This window comes from Pelmatolapia mariae, linkage group LG20 (genome assembly GCF_036321145.2).
Source record: "Pelmatolapia mariae isolate MD_Pm_ZW linkage group LG20, Pm_UMD_F_2, whole genome shotgun sequence".
NCBI lineage: Eukaryota > Metazoa > Chordata > Actinopteri > Cichliformes > Cichlidae > Pelmatolapia > Pelmatolapia mariae.
The window spans coordinates 19,622,227-19,637,997 of record NC_086244.1 but is presented as its reverse complement, the minus strand read 5'-3'; the positions used below and the strand labels follow the sequence as shown (position 1 = coordinate 19,637,997).

The window sequence follows — 15,771 nt, the reverse complement described above, 5'->3', positions numbered from 1 at the left end:
TTCACTTAAAAAATACCTCAATAAATACATTTTGGGTAAACTTTAAAGGTTGTCATGTTGTGTAGGTCTTATAGCTTATGGCTCTGAAACAGCAGAACAATCACATTTTCTATATTAAAATTTGGACTTATCAGATTAATCAGACAGTTAAGTCCTGAAGAGATGTTTCGAAATCCTTGCAATGTGAGCACACAGAAGGGATTGCAGAGATCAAATTTCCATAAAACTGCTTTTCGCTGTATGTCTGCCTCCATAAATCCAGTAAATTAAAAGATAATAAATACAATTACTACACTGGTTAATTCTTTACTCTCCTCCTAATACCAGTCCCCCCCCCCCCTCTCTCTCCTTGGTGTTGTTGGAGATCACAGCAGGTGTTTGACCTGCCCGGCTTGCTGCAGACTTCACCTCTAGAGGGCGTGCCGAGTGAAAGCGGGAATGAGAGAGTGGTGTGAGCAGCAGCGGCGCGCCTCGGCGGAGCGGAGCTGCGTCAAAGCAACCAAAGTTAGACAGCATTACGCCGGAAATTAGAGGATTTTCATGTCAAAATAAAAGCCGAAAACGCCACAATTGGAACGTGCGAGGACCACAAGCAGTGAATAAGCTGATGCAATAGTTGAGATTTAATGGAATAAAAAAAGATAGGCATGAAGAACAAACCTTCATACTCATTTTAGTCAATTTTCTTTTAGCTGCTGTCGAGGTCTTTTTCTTTTCTTTTTTTTTTCTTTTCTTTTTTATTACTGGGTCACTAGATTAAATGAACACCCAGATAAGAAGCTATGCATTAAATATTTATATAAATGAATGTAGTTCTTTTAGTTATTCAGCAATTTAATCATTAGAAAACTGGGTATTGCAAAAATATTGTATAACTTGCTGCTAAAACTTGTTTTAGTTTGTAAAAGAAGGCCTGTTGTTCTCATCCACAGAAATCCTTACATGCGTACTATATGTAACACTGTGAGGTAAACTGTGCTTCAAAGCTATTGCTTATTTTTTCACAAACACAGACCTTCATGTTTGTCTAGAGCCCGTTATGTTTTTATTTGCAATCTTTAGTTTTGATTAAAAAACCCATCATGGGTCTTTGAACTTTACTGCACAGAAGAAGTTTAATACTAAAAGTATGGATTCCAATTCTGCTTCTGAAACTGGGCTAAAACCTGCAAAGAATCACATTAGTCCTGTATTTTAATAAGGGGTCAAATTGTTTAACAGCTGGCTTGCATCAATGCGATGATATAACTCAAACACACTTCATTATGAATGCTTTTTTAGTATGCAGGTGAAATCTTATTATATCCTGTGATTAGACTTTTTAAATTTAAGATATTTGCATGGTTTAACTATATTAAAAAAAAAACAACACACCAATAATGTTAAAAGTTTTATATCAGAATCAGAAAGCTTTAATAATCCCTAAGGAAATTATGTGGTTACAGTTGCTCCAAGACAGTAACAGTAAGTAAACAAAGTTTACAAAGTATAAGAAATAGCTGTAGTTATAATGATTTAACTTGGCAAGAGTCACATACATTATGTTCACCAAATATAACAGTGGTTCTAAAACATTTTCTATGATGTCACCCTTTAGAAACCAAAAACATTCAGGGCCTACAGGGGTGCAAGTGAATTTGCAGGTAAATAAAGCATCAGCAAAATGCTGCTTGTTTCTCACCCTTAAAGATAATTTTCAACCAGTTTGGTTTCACTTCGTACTTTTCCACTGATCAGCTGAGCCTCTAACACTTCGATAACTACTGAATGTGTGTTTAGCAGAAGCATGTATTCACAGTGTGAGTATGAGTGACAGCACCGGCTGATTTCCAATCCTCTGCTGGGATTTCAACTTCATACTTTTACTTACATTCTAGGATTTTTTTTATATTAATGCTAAATACAAAATAAATCAGTCATTGAGAGTTTAAAAACAATTATAATCACAGAAAATATCCATGGGAAAATAAAAAAAACATTAATTTATATACATTTTATAACTATATTTTGCAAAAAAAAAAAAAAAAAAAGAGCAAAGAAAATAATAAAGGTTCTAAACTTTCTTTCTCGTGCAGCCATTCTCCACAAGTTTGCGCCCTTTTTGACAGACGTAAACATTGGTCCTGACTGACCTCTGCCTCTTTGAACATCAGCCTAGGAACGCAGTTTGCCAGCAGATCGTTTTGTGCTTCGTACATAATCCGTGCAGTGTTAAGATCAACTAAATCTCTGAATTGTAAGATGTGTAGTTTTTATGTTCCTTCTGTCAAATACATTTAGGATTCTTCTGCAGCGGCAGCAGCATTTGAGTTTGAAAACCTTAAACGGAAGTGTGATGTTTGTATTCCCCTTGTCTTGACAGTGGTGCTGGGAGCCGAGAGGGTCAGGGGGAGGAGAGGCAAGGGAGTGGAGCGAGAAGACGACAGGAGGAGATCCACCACAGGGTGACCAATTTAACCGGACCATCCTTGGACCGCTAGGCTACAAATGGTCCTCCACCCTGGGCGCCCCCACCGACAGCCACCGCGCCGAATCGGATTGTGTGCTGCGCTCCTGTCGGCGGATAGGAAAAGAAGATGATCTCGGTGAGTCCGTCCTTTTTTTTAAAAAACTGCTGCTGCTGCTGCTGCTGCACACCGCAGGCCGACATATATAAAATATGTTCTCCTGTCACACAAACGTCTCGGGCGCTGTTGCGCTGCGCCGCAGACGCCCGTGCCACCTCGCTGTCAGTACTCCATTTGTGCCGAAGTGAATGACATGGCTGGCGACAGTTGCTGCGAGGCCTCCGCTTCACATCGGCGGCGGTGGTGGCAGAGGATACGCGGCCAGTACATGTTTTCCACTGGCGGCCAAAAACAACATATCTGTGTAGCAGTGGGGAAAGGATGAGCCGCATCACCGTGCGCCTGTGTTTCCGAGCACAGCTGACAGCGCTGACGGGTGTTTACAGGGCTGGCTTGCATCTCGCATGAGGCGCTCATAATGATTCGGATCTTTTTAATGACATAACTTTAAACTCAAACGCCTCTCTTTATGCGCTAATTGCCTTTCGAATGCGGTGGATTTCTTTCTTTTCTTTTCTTTTGTAGGCGATCGCTCGCTTTCCTTCCACTGACTGATGCTGAGGAATGTGCAGCAGCAATAATATAAATATAATGCTAATCTGTTTATTTACCCAAGACTCGTGTTTGTCAGTGCACTAATCCTGTGAGCTATTGCTTTGCTGCAGACTGAAGGACAGAGGAGGAGAAGGAGGAGGGGGGACGACAAAAAGAGAATAAATCGCTGACAGAGGCTTGTTGTGTCCTAAGTTGAGATACGGGACGCGGCGGAATGGTTTTATGGTCCCCGCTATGGTTGTCACACAGGCCGTGGTGTTATGTAACAAGAAGCCTACGCTGTTTGAATGCGGGCCCTCACACACGGCCTGTCTGTGCATGGCATTTAGGCACAGGATCGCAAGCACATCATCCGCACATGAGCTAAACAGGGCCGCAGAATATGCGTAAATTACCCTTTCAAAATCCACAGCGTACCTTTGGTCCCCTCCACCCACTACCAACTGCTTGATCCTATTTTCTTTCCTGCATTTTTATCCTCTGGATGAGAAGTGAACCACAAGGAGAAAGAGACGCATGCATGCGCGCCCTCGGACATGTCTACTGCCCCGTAATGAGTGACTTGAATGCTCGCTGTTTGTGGCCAGTTGTCCGGTTTAAAATGCCCCTTAGGAATAGTCGGTCACCCCCCTTCTCACCCCCCCCCCCCCTCCCTGCCTGTCCTAGAGCCAGTGGGGAGGGATTGGGGGGCGGAGAGTGCAGCCAGGCACCATGCAAACACAAGCGGCTGGCAGCTCCGCGACGTTTGCAAATGGGCATGAGCTGGTCGACCTTGTGCAGGGGAGCGAGGGACGCATCCGGGGAGGTGGAGGTGGGAGGAGAGGGTAGGGAAGTATGTTCGTGTGTGTGTGTGTGTGTGTATGAGAAAGAGAGAGAGAGAAGGGTGGTGAGGTGGTGTTGGTGGTTCTCCTTGAATGTTGTCGATACGCTGCCAGGGAGGAGGGATAGGCTACAGCTCGGACAGATACGTGCCAGAGAAGGCGCATGCAGGCAGCAGGATATAGCGAGGAAAATCTATTTTTGCTTCAACAACACATCGTGCCTCTCTCCGGTGAAAATACCGGCCGAGGAGGAGGCGGCGGGTGCAGCAGCAGCAGAAGCGGCTGTGCGTTTCCTGCGTTATGCGTTCGACTCTGCACTACGGAGCTGAGGGTATCTGGCAGACAGACGTTTTATAACTCAATAAGGGACTTTAACAGTGCTTACAGTGAATGATTACAACGCCAAACTGTTATTGTGTGTATTTTCCATGACATGAGAGCTCTAATATCACAACAGGTAGAAACACAATAAATTTGAACAGGTCAGCACAAATTCCCAATTTAATTCCACAGACATGCCCATTTTAACAGACACAGTTCTGCATGCCCTAATCCATATTCTTATTCTTGGACTCAGCTAGAGTGGCTCTGCATGATTCAAAGTTATCCTTTATGTATCATATGCTGAAGTTCAACCACTGTCTGTAAAAACTGGCCACCCTCTGTTTAAACCAGCCGTCCTATAATTAATTAAAGCCAGCATGAGTTATTAAACAAGCCATTATCTTATATACAGTATAGCAAAATGCAGTAGTGAGTAGTGAAATTAATGATTTTGCTACTTTAGGCATTTGAGATCGAAACAAGCAAACAAAAATAGCAGACAAAAGTGAACTTTTATTAACAGTAATTTGAAAGGGAAGTTGCTGGGCCCATTTCAAGCTTCACAATATTAAACTTGAACTCTGCTGGAGTAGCTTTGCATAATTCAAAGCAGTTTGAAAATAATCCTTGTCTATCTCCTTGGCCTTTGTGCAGTCCCTCAGTTCATTCTCTGTCTGAGACAAGTTGTTATAGCTCATTTCTTCTGTTGGAACATCTGTGTGCTTGACATGACCACAATGCAAATGTCTGCTTTTGTTGACATCATACAGAGCCAGAGTAGAAAAAAAACGTCTGAAACATTACTCTGAAGTTCAAGCTTTTGCCTGTCAGGGGTTGGTTCATAGAATTGCTGACCTCATTATTTGAAACTTGCTTTGTGAGGTCATTGTTAGGCCATCTAGGGCTAAGGTTAGGGTTAAGTTTTGGTTAACGTCGAGCCTTTTTTATGGATTATTTGATCATTTGAAACACCCAAAAGAAAAAGCTTTAAAATTTAACATTTTCTAGTTTGTGATGTGGATGTATTTAGCAGGTGGTCAAAATAAAACCCAGTCCTAACAGGTTGCAGATTACCTGGTACATGTTAAGAGGTTATCATGTTATATTACAGTATACGTATATAGTACCAATCAAAAGTTTGGTCATAGTCATATTGAAGTATTTCTTTATGATGGAAACAAAAAAAACATTTCAGCTGTCAGTCACCTACAGCAACTCGAGCTTTCTTCACCGAACTGAACCAGGAAATTGTGCCTTTAGCCAAATATGTGTACCTTGGTTAATGCTTACTTTGCTGCCAAATTATTGTTCTGGATAAATCATTAACAGCCCAGCGAGAGGAAAGCAAAACCCCAAATACACCTTAAACACTTTCACTGCCAGAGGATTGTTTTGAACTTACCAAAGACTCAGGAGAAAGTTAGATTTTTAATACCATCGCATGATGTAAGTCGCCGGCGCAGATAGTGTGAAAGACAGTAAAAGAATCATCAATTCGAAGATTCCACTTCCAAACATCACTCATGTTTTGTTATGACTTTTAATTGTTCAGAATTTTCTAAAACACTTAAAACACACACAAATTTTCTTTTTGTGTGTGATGCATGGATACGATTTCCTTTCTTCTGTGGAGCTCACGGGGGTCATTCTCTTGTAAGGTAACATAAAGGCAGGCATTAGAGTGCCATATGCTATGTTTTCTTTTGGTTACCAAATATAACTGATAATAAAAAATATGATTATGATTATCAAATTAAATTAGAAGACAAAAAAAAGTTTCTCCTAAACTGCATGGCATTAAGAGAGATGTAATATTCAAGATCATAAACCACATAAAGTAAACATACATAGAAGTCTTTAAAGGTTAATAAAACAGAGTGTGCTCTGAGTGTTGTCCTGTTAGATGGAGAGAAGCAATTTTCAGGAAAAGCATAACTCCGAAAGTTTAATTTCATTTATTCTGGAGTTCACAGAAAATCCCTACTTTTAAATTTTATCCAACCAGACGATGAATTACATGTAAGAAAATGTATGTATGAAATGGTGTGTGTGTTATGTACAACTAAAGGGAAAATATAGGTGAACAACTTGTGATTTAATCCTGCCGTGCCCCAGATCCTGTCGTGCTGTATATGCTGCTCCTGTCTTGACAGTGTCCTGTTGTCCGGCTGCGTTTATCTCCATTTTTCACTCGTCTGTTTATTGTTGATTGTGATTATCAGCAGAGCTTGAAGGAGCCTTTCTGCATCTTCAAGCCCACCTGCCTTCAAATTTCTGTGTTTATACCAGAGGGTGTTTTGTTTTTTGTTTTTTTTTGGTCTTTTTGTGTGTGGGGGGGTCACACGGAGCAAGTTCTGGTTCACCTTAAAAACCCCACACCTACATGCTATTTTGGGCCCCCTCCCCCTGCTCTGAATCCATTTTCAGACTATATCAAGTGTGTCTGGTTTTCCAGGAAATTAGATTTATGTGCATTTTGCTCTCAGTATGATGCATTTTATTTCCTGTCAATTTGCGCATGGAGAAGCTTTTTTTCCCCCTCTAACGAGCTATTAAAAGAGCTAAACGTGTGTCAGAAGAGTTTATTAGTATGACTACTAGCATCAGTGACAGGCTGCTTGTGTGTTTCACCTGATTACTTAAAAATGCTTTTTTTCTTTTGCTTCACCTTTTCCTGTTTGTCACTGTACAATCTTCTGTGTGTGTTTGTTTTTTTTTCCTTTAGACCCAGCAGGAGCTGTGGAGATAGGCCTGGCAGCAGAGACTGGTCATCTTATTAATCTTGGTCTCTGATCACTGGCTCTGGCACAAACATCTGGAGCTTTGTGCGCCATTTAACCATCATCCAGTCACTCCCACCCTGCGGCCCTGCAGCGTGGCTCCTAAAAACACCTCCTTGCGTCTTCAGAATTTTGTCCACGGGGATAAATGAGTGAACCGGCTGCAGGGGAAAGGGCTGGGACATGTACCAGAACCCCAACAGGTAAACGAACAACTCCTCTACTCCAGGCGAGGCGAGGAGTAAAACGGTGTTTTGGTCCTCCACTGTGGTATCAGTGCTGTGGCTGTTATCTGAACTGTTCCTGTACTGAATGTTTTTCCTCTCTGCTCACACAGAATGTCCTGGTTCAGTGGTTTCCTAGTTGCCAGAGTGGACGACCGCAAGACTGCGTGGGGGGAGCGCAATGGCAAGAAGTCCAAACGGAAGGGAGGCTCATCTCTCTGCAACCCGCGTTACATGAGCTGTCTGCGGGACCCCGATGCTATGGAGCCCCCTTCCGGTGCCCCCCTCCATCAGCACCACCGTGGAGGGGGGGCAGGGGCCATGGGAGGTGGGGGAAACTTCGGCGTCCGTTGCGGATGGCAGGAGGACCACTATGGCAAAAGGGGAGGGGCTCAGAGCGAAGGTGTGGGGCTGAAATCGGTTGACCTGGGCTTTGAGGACGGGGAGATAAAAGGGAGGAAAGGGGGATGTAATGGAGGAAGCAGCGACATGGGCGACGAAGGTCCCAACGGCGCAGCGGGGGTGGTGACGGCTGCGGACTGCTGGCTCAGGGTGGTACGAGTATTCCAGTCGAAAAAATTCCAGTCCCGCAAACTGGAGCGTCTATACCAGCGTTACTTCTTTAGGCTGAACCAGAGCTCCTTGACCATGCTCATGGGGGTACTTGTGATCGTGTGCGGCATCATGCTGACCTTCCACTGTGTCCACGCCGCCCCTCACGTGGCCTATTCGTCAGCCCTTTCAGTGGCGATGGCACTCTTTATGGCTCTAATGGTAGTGTGCAACCGCAATGGCTTCCACCAAGACTACATGTGGATGGTCAGTTACCTGGTGATCGGAGTCTTAGTGTCCGTACAGGTTTTTGGGGTGCTCATGGTGGCGCCCAGGAGTGCTTCGGAAGGCATCTGGTGGTCCGTGTTCTTCATCTATATCATCTACACTCTGCTGCCTGTGAGGATGAGGGCGGCGGTACTGAGTGGAGCAGTGCTGTCCATCATACACGTGGTCACCACCTGGCAGATCAACCAGGAAGACAAGTTCCTCTGGAAACAGGTAAAAAGCCTGATGTCTGAATGTTCTGTGGTGTCTTTGCTTTTCATGCAAAGCGACACAGATGGCCAACAGTAGTTGCTTTTTTTTTTGTTCTGTGGTTTTGTCTCCATACATATTTGCTTGGCAAGTGAAAGATCGCTGGTTCATTTCCAGCCCACAGATACAGATCTCCTTTGGGGTTGTGGCGGGAAGGGAATCCGGTATAAAACTGCCAAATGAAACATGCAGAGCTAACTGCTGTGGTGACCCCTGTGACAAGGGAACAGCTCCTTCTTCTTTTCCCATTCTGTGGCTATTGATTTGTTATCCTGCTGTTTTTCAGAAGTTCATGATCAAGTTCATACTCTCATATCCTCTTAAAACACACAGGCCCTTGGGTGAGTCACTCATTATAAATGACTTAGAGTGTAGCTAAGCATTGGTTGAATCAATATGCTGAGGTCTCCAGCAAAGTTTTTAACCCCCAACCTGAATAATAAAAAAAGAATGCCATTTTCCCACATTTAAATAATATTCGAATGACCAGATCTGTTTGAAGCAGAGCGCCACCACAAACAGGAACCCAAATGGTTTGCCCCCTGTTAATGGCCAATATTGGCCTCTTACAGATGTATTGGTAGTCATGAGATTAAAGCTGTTTTACAGAAAAAGAGGCGCTTGGGTTCATTTAGTAATGATAACAAAGCAGCTGCGGCTCAGCAGGCAGTGGTGCAAAAAAAACAGGCGGCATTTTCACATTTAGTTTTTACACATACTGCTGTAAAGGTAGCTAACAATAACATAATAATTCCGTTTAATGCTCCTAAAACCACAAACATGGTTGAGAAGTCCAACTGAAGTCTGCGACTTGCTGGCTATAGCAGCCTATTTTACCACATCTGCTAGTCAAAGTGGCCACACCCCTAACTCCATGAGGAGGAAAAAAACTATAGAGGGTAAAGGGCATTGTAGTTTTGATGCTGTTAAGCGGAACATTGAACAAGGGAGTGTGAGGATTTACTCAGCTTTGGAGCCAGAGCCTCAAGTGGCACCAAGAGGAACTGCAGTTTTTGCGACTTAATTGTTGGCTTTATTTCTACAGCCCTGAAAGTTGCTGCTTCATATAGCCAAACCATATTGACTAATATATTATCATTTTTTTACTCTCTAAAAAAAACCCTCAGGTTTTAAGATACCGTAGCAATAACAGCAAGAATGGCGGTTAGTTCCTTACTTTGTAATAAAACTGCATAACAGCAGAATAGTACCTTCTTACTTTTGTTTTTTTGACATGTCAAAGAAACACAGTGTTAAGCCAAGCTTTTATCCCCATGTTTATTCTTCTTGGGTGTTATGAAAGAGAAGCATAAGAGCACTCAGATTGATTTAGGAGGTATCTATATTAACACTGCATTCTGGTAGAACATCTGTAAATGTTTTGAAGGCTGTAACATCCTAATAGTGATCTCTCAAATGTTACCTTTGCAAAACAATCTGTATTTACACGTCCAGGAGACAACAAGCTAAGTTAGATTCATTGGGAGTGGCCTTCCTGATGATTTGATGATCCAGTTTTTGTTCAAATATACTTGGTGCCTTTCTGTGTAGCGTTTGCATGTTCACCCCGGGCCTCTGGGTATTCCTGCTTTCCACAGTCCAAAGACATACATGTTTGGTTCATCGGTGGTAAACTGAACTGGCTATAGGTGTGAACGTGAGTATGAATGGTAATCTGTATTTCTGTGTTCAGTGTTGGAGTTTACGGTGTACTTTGGGTTTCTCATAGCACTTTTTAATGGAATAAGCTGGCTGCAAGGGCTGAAAACAGAGTATATAAGAGCCAGGAAACAGAACAGAAACAGTTTCTTGTTGCAAAACCAAAACATGGAGCTGAAAGTTGTTAAGTTAGGTGATGGTACACTGATATGAGTAAGGTTTCTTTTCCGGACTTAATTAAAATCAGTGAAATAAAACACACTCAAATTTCTGACAAGCACAACCAAACCAAACCAATGAGAAAATCAAAATATGAACAGAAATGGCATCCTTGATGTAAATATCCTACATGATCCATCCAGTTTCCTCCGCTTATTCAATTCAGGGTCACTGGGGGGCTGGAGCCTATCCTGGTGGACAGGTTTCCAGTCTCTCTCAGGCTAACACATAGAGGCAGACAACCACTAATGCACACATTGACATCTACATCACCAATTAACCCATCCCCATGTTAGGTTGTTTTTGGCCTCTAGGAAGAAGCCAGAATACTCAGAGAGGCCCCAGTGGCCCCAGACTGGATTCAAACCGAGGACCTTTTTGCTGTGATGTGACAATGCAGATTTTTAATGAATTTCTGTTGCAGTGTGATTTTAAAAAAGCAGAAATAATTAGTAATTTTCAAAAACTTCTATTGAAAATCAGCTGATTTCAATAAAACACATTGCTTGAAACTGGTCAGTTTAGTTATGAGGGTTTGTTGCTTTGTTAGGCAGAACTAAACACACTGAGCCTTATTACAGTGTGATAGGGATTTTATGTACCTACCCGACACTCTATAGATAAAATATTTATTCACAACAACAGCAACTACATTCAGTGAACAATGAGGTTTTGAATATGCAAGCAAAACGAAACGTTGGATGTATAGTGATGAACTATCACTGTAGATTGACTGAACTTGACTCTCAGTCATATCCCCGACTGCATTTAAAACACTGACATCATGCTGTTGATGGGGCGGCTAGCGTGTGAACTGTAAACGGCTCTGCTGGGTTTTGTCACCACGTTGTATGTGCGTATTTACATGTACTTTGGGGCTTATGGGTCTCGCTGTACAGTGTGTTGTTTGTGCGTCATGCCAAGGACCTAGGGGCTCACTGAAGGTCAGTGGGCTGAATGAACCGCCCCAGCTGGACGGCTGTATGTGTGTGCGCGTATGTGTGCTGTTGTGTGACAGTGGGAGAATACCATGATATAAAGCAGTATCACTTAGGTCTCTGTGCTCTCACACAAGGGACACTTTGTACTTTTCTCTCAGGGTGGGGGTGACGGGGGTGAGGCCGAAAGAGAGTGTGGGGGGGGCAATATGGTGGCTGTTTGGCCTCTGTAGTGCCTTAGCTGTTTTACAGCTGTCTTCTCCTCTGGGAAAAGTTATGCAAAACAAAATAGGAAGGCCATTACTAAGAAACAATAGGGGGGATATTAGGCTTAATCTTAACTAATTGTCACTGTAATGCATTTAATAAAACATCCTTTTAGTTGTTTGCCCGATTATACAAACTATATTCTGAGAAAATAATCCAAATTAGTCACTTACACACCGACTCCTGTGTTATAATATTGTGATTGTTTATTATAAATTAATTACCGTAGCACAGAAGTAGATTAGGGATTCGTGGGAACTCTGTAATTACAGCGTGCTCTGTCACATCAGGCACGATATATCATAGTGTAATCCATCACATGTTCTTACATTGTTTGCCATCGTTACGTGAATGAAGTCATGAGATCGCTGCAGCCCAGCTATGCTGTTAATTCCTAAGGTCGCTTGTGTACTGTGTGACCAGCTAATTCAGTGTCATCAATCACTGCTTCACGCTTGCCTGCAGCTATTTCCTCTTTCTCCCATAACTCATTAACCGGCTTTCTGTTTGGATGGATGAGTACAGGTGATTGGTGCAGGCGATTTGAAAACTGGGCATGACGAATGATGTAAATGCAGATAGTGTTTTTGTTTTGTTTTTTTAGGGTGGAGAGTTTGTTAGACTCTAGGTGTCTTATTTCACTTCCCTTATTTTCTGTCAGAGAGAAGCTGATTAATCTGCATCACTTAAATTGGGTTGGTTTTATTGCATATTACGGGAGGGTTGCTGGATTATGGTAAAAGTCCTAATCACAATTATTTTGGGCAACACCGTTATTTAACACAGTTACTCGTAGACTGTGCAAGCATAGATGATATGCTAAGCTAAAAAATGAAGAAAATTTTGTTCGTAATTGAGTGGATTTCTTTGAACTTCACCTATATCTCAGCTGAAAACCTACAGAAATAAATCACTGGCTGAGGTTATCGTAACTCAGTCTTATAGCTAAATTTGGACATGCATGAAGAGGCAAAAAATAAAGGAAAATGGTTCGATTAAAGGCAGAATTAAAGAAATATTAACAACTAAAGCAGCGCAGCACTCAATCTTTCTCACTTGCCATGCTTTAAATATCAATAGATGCCAAAATTATCATTGAAATTGAACAATTAGATTAATTGAGCAGCTCCGCATCAAACCCTAGTTTCATTTGCTTCTTGCAGAAATTATTTAAAGCCATAATCAAGTCAAAGAGAAACGATGAACTGAAACCACACAGAACGTTGTTAATGAATAAAAAGTAATAAAGTTTGGGGAAATTGTTACTGTTATTATTCCTGCATAGATTAGTATTTATAGAAAGCAGATATTATACTGCATACTCCGGTAGAATTAAATCTCGGCGAGAGACGGGATACACCCTGGATAGTTGAGACTGCTGGAACCACTGATGATCCTGTTATATGCCTGATTTAGACTAGATTTAGAAATCTACATCATAACTTACGACATAACCAGAAACCTCTTTTAAACCTGCAATGTAACCTTCCTGCAACTACGTGCAACTCGGAAGGTTACAGCAAAGAGTTAAAAGGGGTTTCTGGTTACGTTGTAAGGTACGACTTAGATTACCCTCAGAAGTCTAAATCACGCATAAGTCAGAAAACCTTTAGGACTGTGTTTTAGTCTGGACGGGTTAAAACTGAGACTCTTAGTAAAAGATGGTGTTTGGTTCCTGGTTAGGTCTTACATTTACAAATCGGCAGTGAATGACTTATTTTATTGCCCTGCTTTCCTTAAGTGAAAGTAAAATTGGCTGCTCGCTTATTTTGCAAGGGGTCACAATGGCACATCCATCTCGGATGGCCTTTCTGACCCTACCCTCCCATTTATCCCATTTACCCAGGGTTGGAACCAATGTTCCCTCTAAGCTGCGCACAAGCGCAATTGCGCACTGCTGGCACGGTCTCTGCGCACAGAAAATCTGTGTTGCGCACAAAAAAAATCTAACCTGAATTGAAATTAAAATAAATACTTTAACAATTCTGTTTTGCAGTGTTAGTCAGTAAGTGACTGGCTGCTCCAGTTTGGGATTAGAACGATGCCACCTTATCCCATAGTGCAGCCAATGATGTGATTCACGTTCGTATATACGCAGCTAATCAACGTCGTTGACAGGCTATGACAGCGTCCTTATGTGCCGACACCGGTGTTTTAGCTAGCAAAGCGGCGTGATGATGTGGAGTGAAGCCACGTTAATGACAACGTGTACAACCATTGGAGATGTGAGCAGGACAGACGGAACAATTGACAGAAAAAGTGTGGACTTTATACCAGTTTTTAAATTGTGTTGATAGGCCACGTAAAACCAGAGTTATGATAAAAATATATACAATGTCTGTCTTTTTTTCCCCTGAATACTATCGTTGTTTATATTTACTGCGGGAAGAAACGGTAAAAACTGTGTTTTATAAGGAAAACGCTCGAAAGCACTCTCCGCCTGTGAGCAAAAACAACACCAAAAACCCCCACCCTTTCTATTGGTGGAAAAATGTACCATGTGGACCAATCAAAAAATGATATGGCAACAGTTGTTTAGGAAGGGGGGAAGTTTTAGGAGTGACGGCGGTGTTTGAGATGAGAGAGATTTGCAACGTTTAGCGCAAATCTTGTGTAGTTAGTGTGTAGTGTAGTCAATAGTTTTGTTGTGTGTGTCAGAACAGTGAGGCGACTGCTGAATGTTACAGGTGTTACAGGAGTGATACATCTCCTGTTGTCAGGCCTGCAGGTATCAGGCTGTTGTTCTCCTTTATCTCATAGTGGACAGAAATTATTTTTTGGAGTGGCACAAATAATTTGTGTGGCATCAGATTTGATGCAGAACAGCTGATTGTTCTGTAAATAGTTTGAAATGTTTGTTTAAAAAACAATGCAATGCAATTTTAGGTAAACAGCTGCAAGAAACTTTAATGTTTGCAAAACTCAGTTACTTTTTTGAAGAAGTAACTATATAATTAATTGCCCAACATTGGTCATTATTTGCTGTATTTTGCAGACAGAGAGTTACAGGACTCTCTCTCAGACCACAGACTCATACTCATAATACAAGTCAGAGCTTTATTTAAAAAAAAAAAAAAAGAAAGTTGTGTTTTCAAAATTGGAGTTCAAGTTATTTTTGCTTCCAATAGTGTTAACATACTACACAGGTCATGAACAAGATTTTTTTTTTAAATTTCCATTGTAAGTGGGCTAAAGCAGTTAATTAAAAGTAGTCTAACATAAATGTAAATGCTGTAATTTGATTATTTTAATAAGACATGTAACTTGGATGGATTCGATGCTGGCGTGACCACAGTGCACACGTCTGCTGTTGCTCACAGTTGTCCAAGGGCCCGCTCAGGAAGTTTGTGTGTTCGCTCAGACACATGAAAAATTAGAGGGAACATTGGTTGGAACCAACACTGAGAGTACACTAGCTGTGACCCCCTGAGGCTGGGTTTGTGTCATGAATGGTCAGTGTGTTAACCACCGAAGTAAATGGGCTTTTTTCACAGTCTACTCATCTTGGAAGATTTGTTCTGTGGGAAATAAGAGTTTATGACACCTTTTGTTCAGCAAGATAATCTTTAAAAATTAACAATACTTTTGAAGTATAAATGCAATAAATGGACTTTAGTGTCACTATGAGTCTCATCGTCACCAAATCCCGTGTGGGATGTGATGAACGTCTCCAACGTCATCTTCAAACTCTTTTAGCTGCTCGTTGGCTTTGAAATTCACAAGTGGCATATTTAGTACAGATTCTGTGCTGTAAAACAAAATGAAAGTGTTTCAAGCTTTTGTGAAGTCTTATTGTCCATATTGGATGTGATATAACCACCGGACGCTCAGGAAAAATGTGTACTTCCCAGCTGGTTGTTTCCTGGAGGTTGCTGGATTTTGCTGCATGAAATCAGATGCAAAGAAAGTGCTGCACATGAAACCTAATGATTGGTGTGGTTAACAACAGATTGCCTGTAGTTTTTCAAGGGTTGCCAAGGATTGGACATGGAGAAGGTCACCCATACTTTTCCCTCATGACTGGTGGTTGTCAGATGATCATGGACAGGTCTCCTGGCCTGGGGGCATTATTCACTTGAACCGTGATCGTCCAAAATTATGGACAAGCCGCTGAAAAAAAACCTTCATGAGGATTCAACAGGAAGTGCAAAAATACAAAATAATTTGTGGGTTTGAAGACAAATTTCTGCAACACACTACTCAAAGACTCCAAAAAAATCTGTTGAGTGCTATTGCATGAAAAACAAAGGCACAAAAAGATTCATGGTTTTGCTGTGGTTATTTTTATAAACTGACATTTTGACTGGCAAACTGAACAGTTTAAGGTG

The 15,771-nt window shown here is 41.8% G+C and overlaps 1 protein-coding gene across 1 annotated transcript in view; it reads left to right on the top strand.

Moving 5' to 3' along the window:
- The first annotated feature begins 2,249 nt into the window (after window positions 1-2,249).
- Window positions 2,250-15,771, top strand: part of LOC134619133 (adenylate cyclase type 6-like) — a 52,416-nt gene continuing 38,894 nt past the window's right edge. Inside the window, exons 1-3 of the mRNA XM_063464884.1 lie at window positions 2,250-2,585; window positions 6,993-7,250; window positions 7,385-8,324. Coding sequence (XP_063320954.1) covers window positions 7,231-7,250; window positions 7,385-8,324 — 960 coding nt within the window. The 5' untranslated portion in view covers window positions 2,250-2,585; window positions 6,993-7,230. The remainder of the gene's footprint in view (window positions 2,586-6,992; window positions 7,251-7,384; window positions 8,325-15,771) is intronic.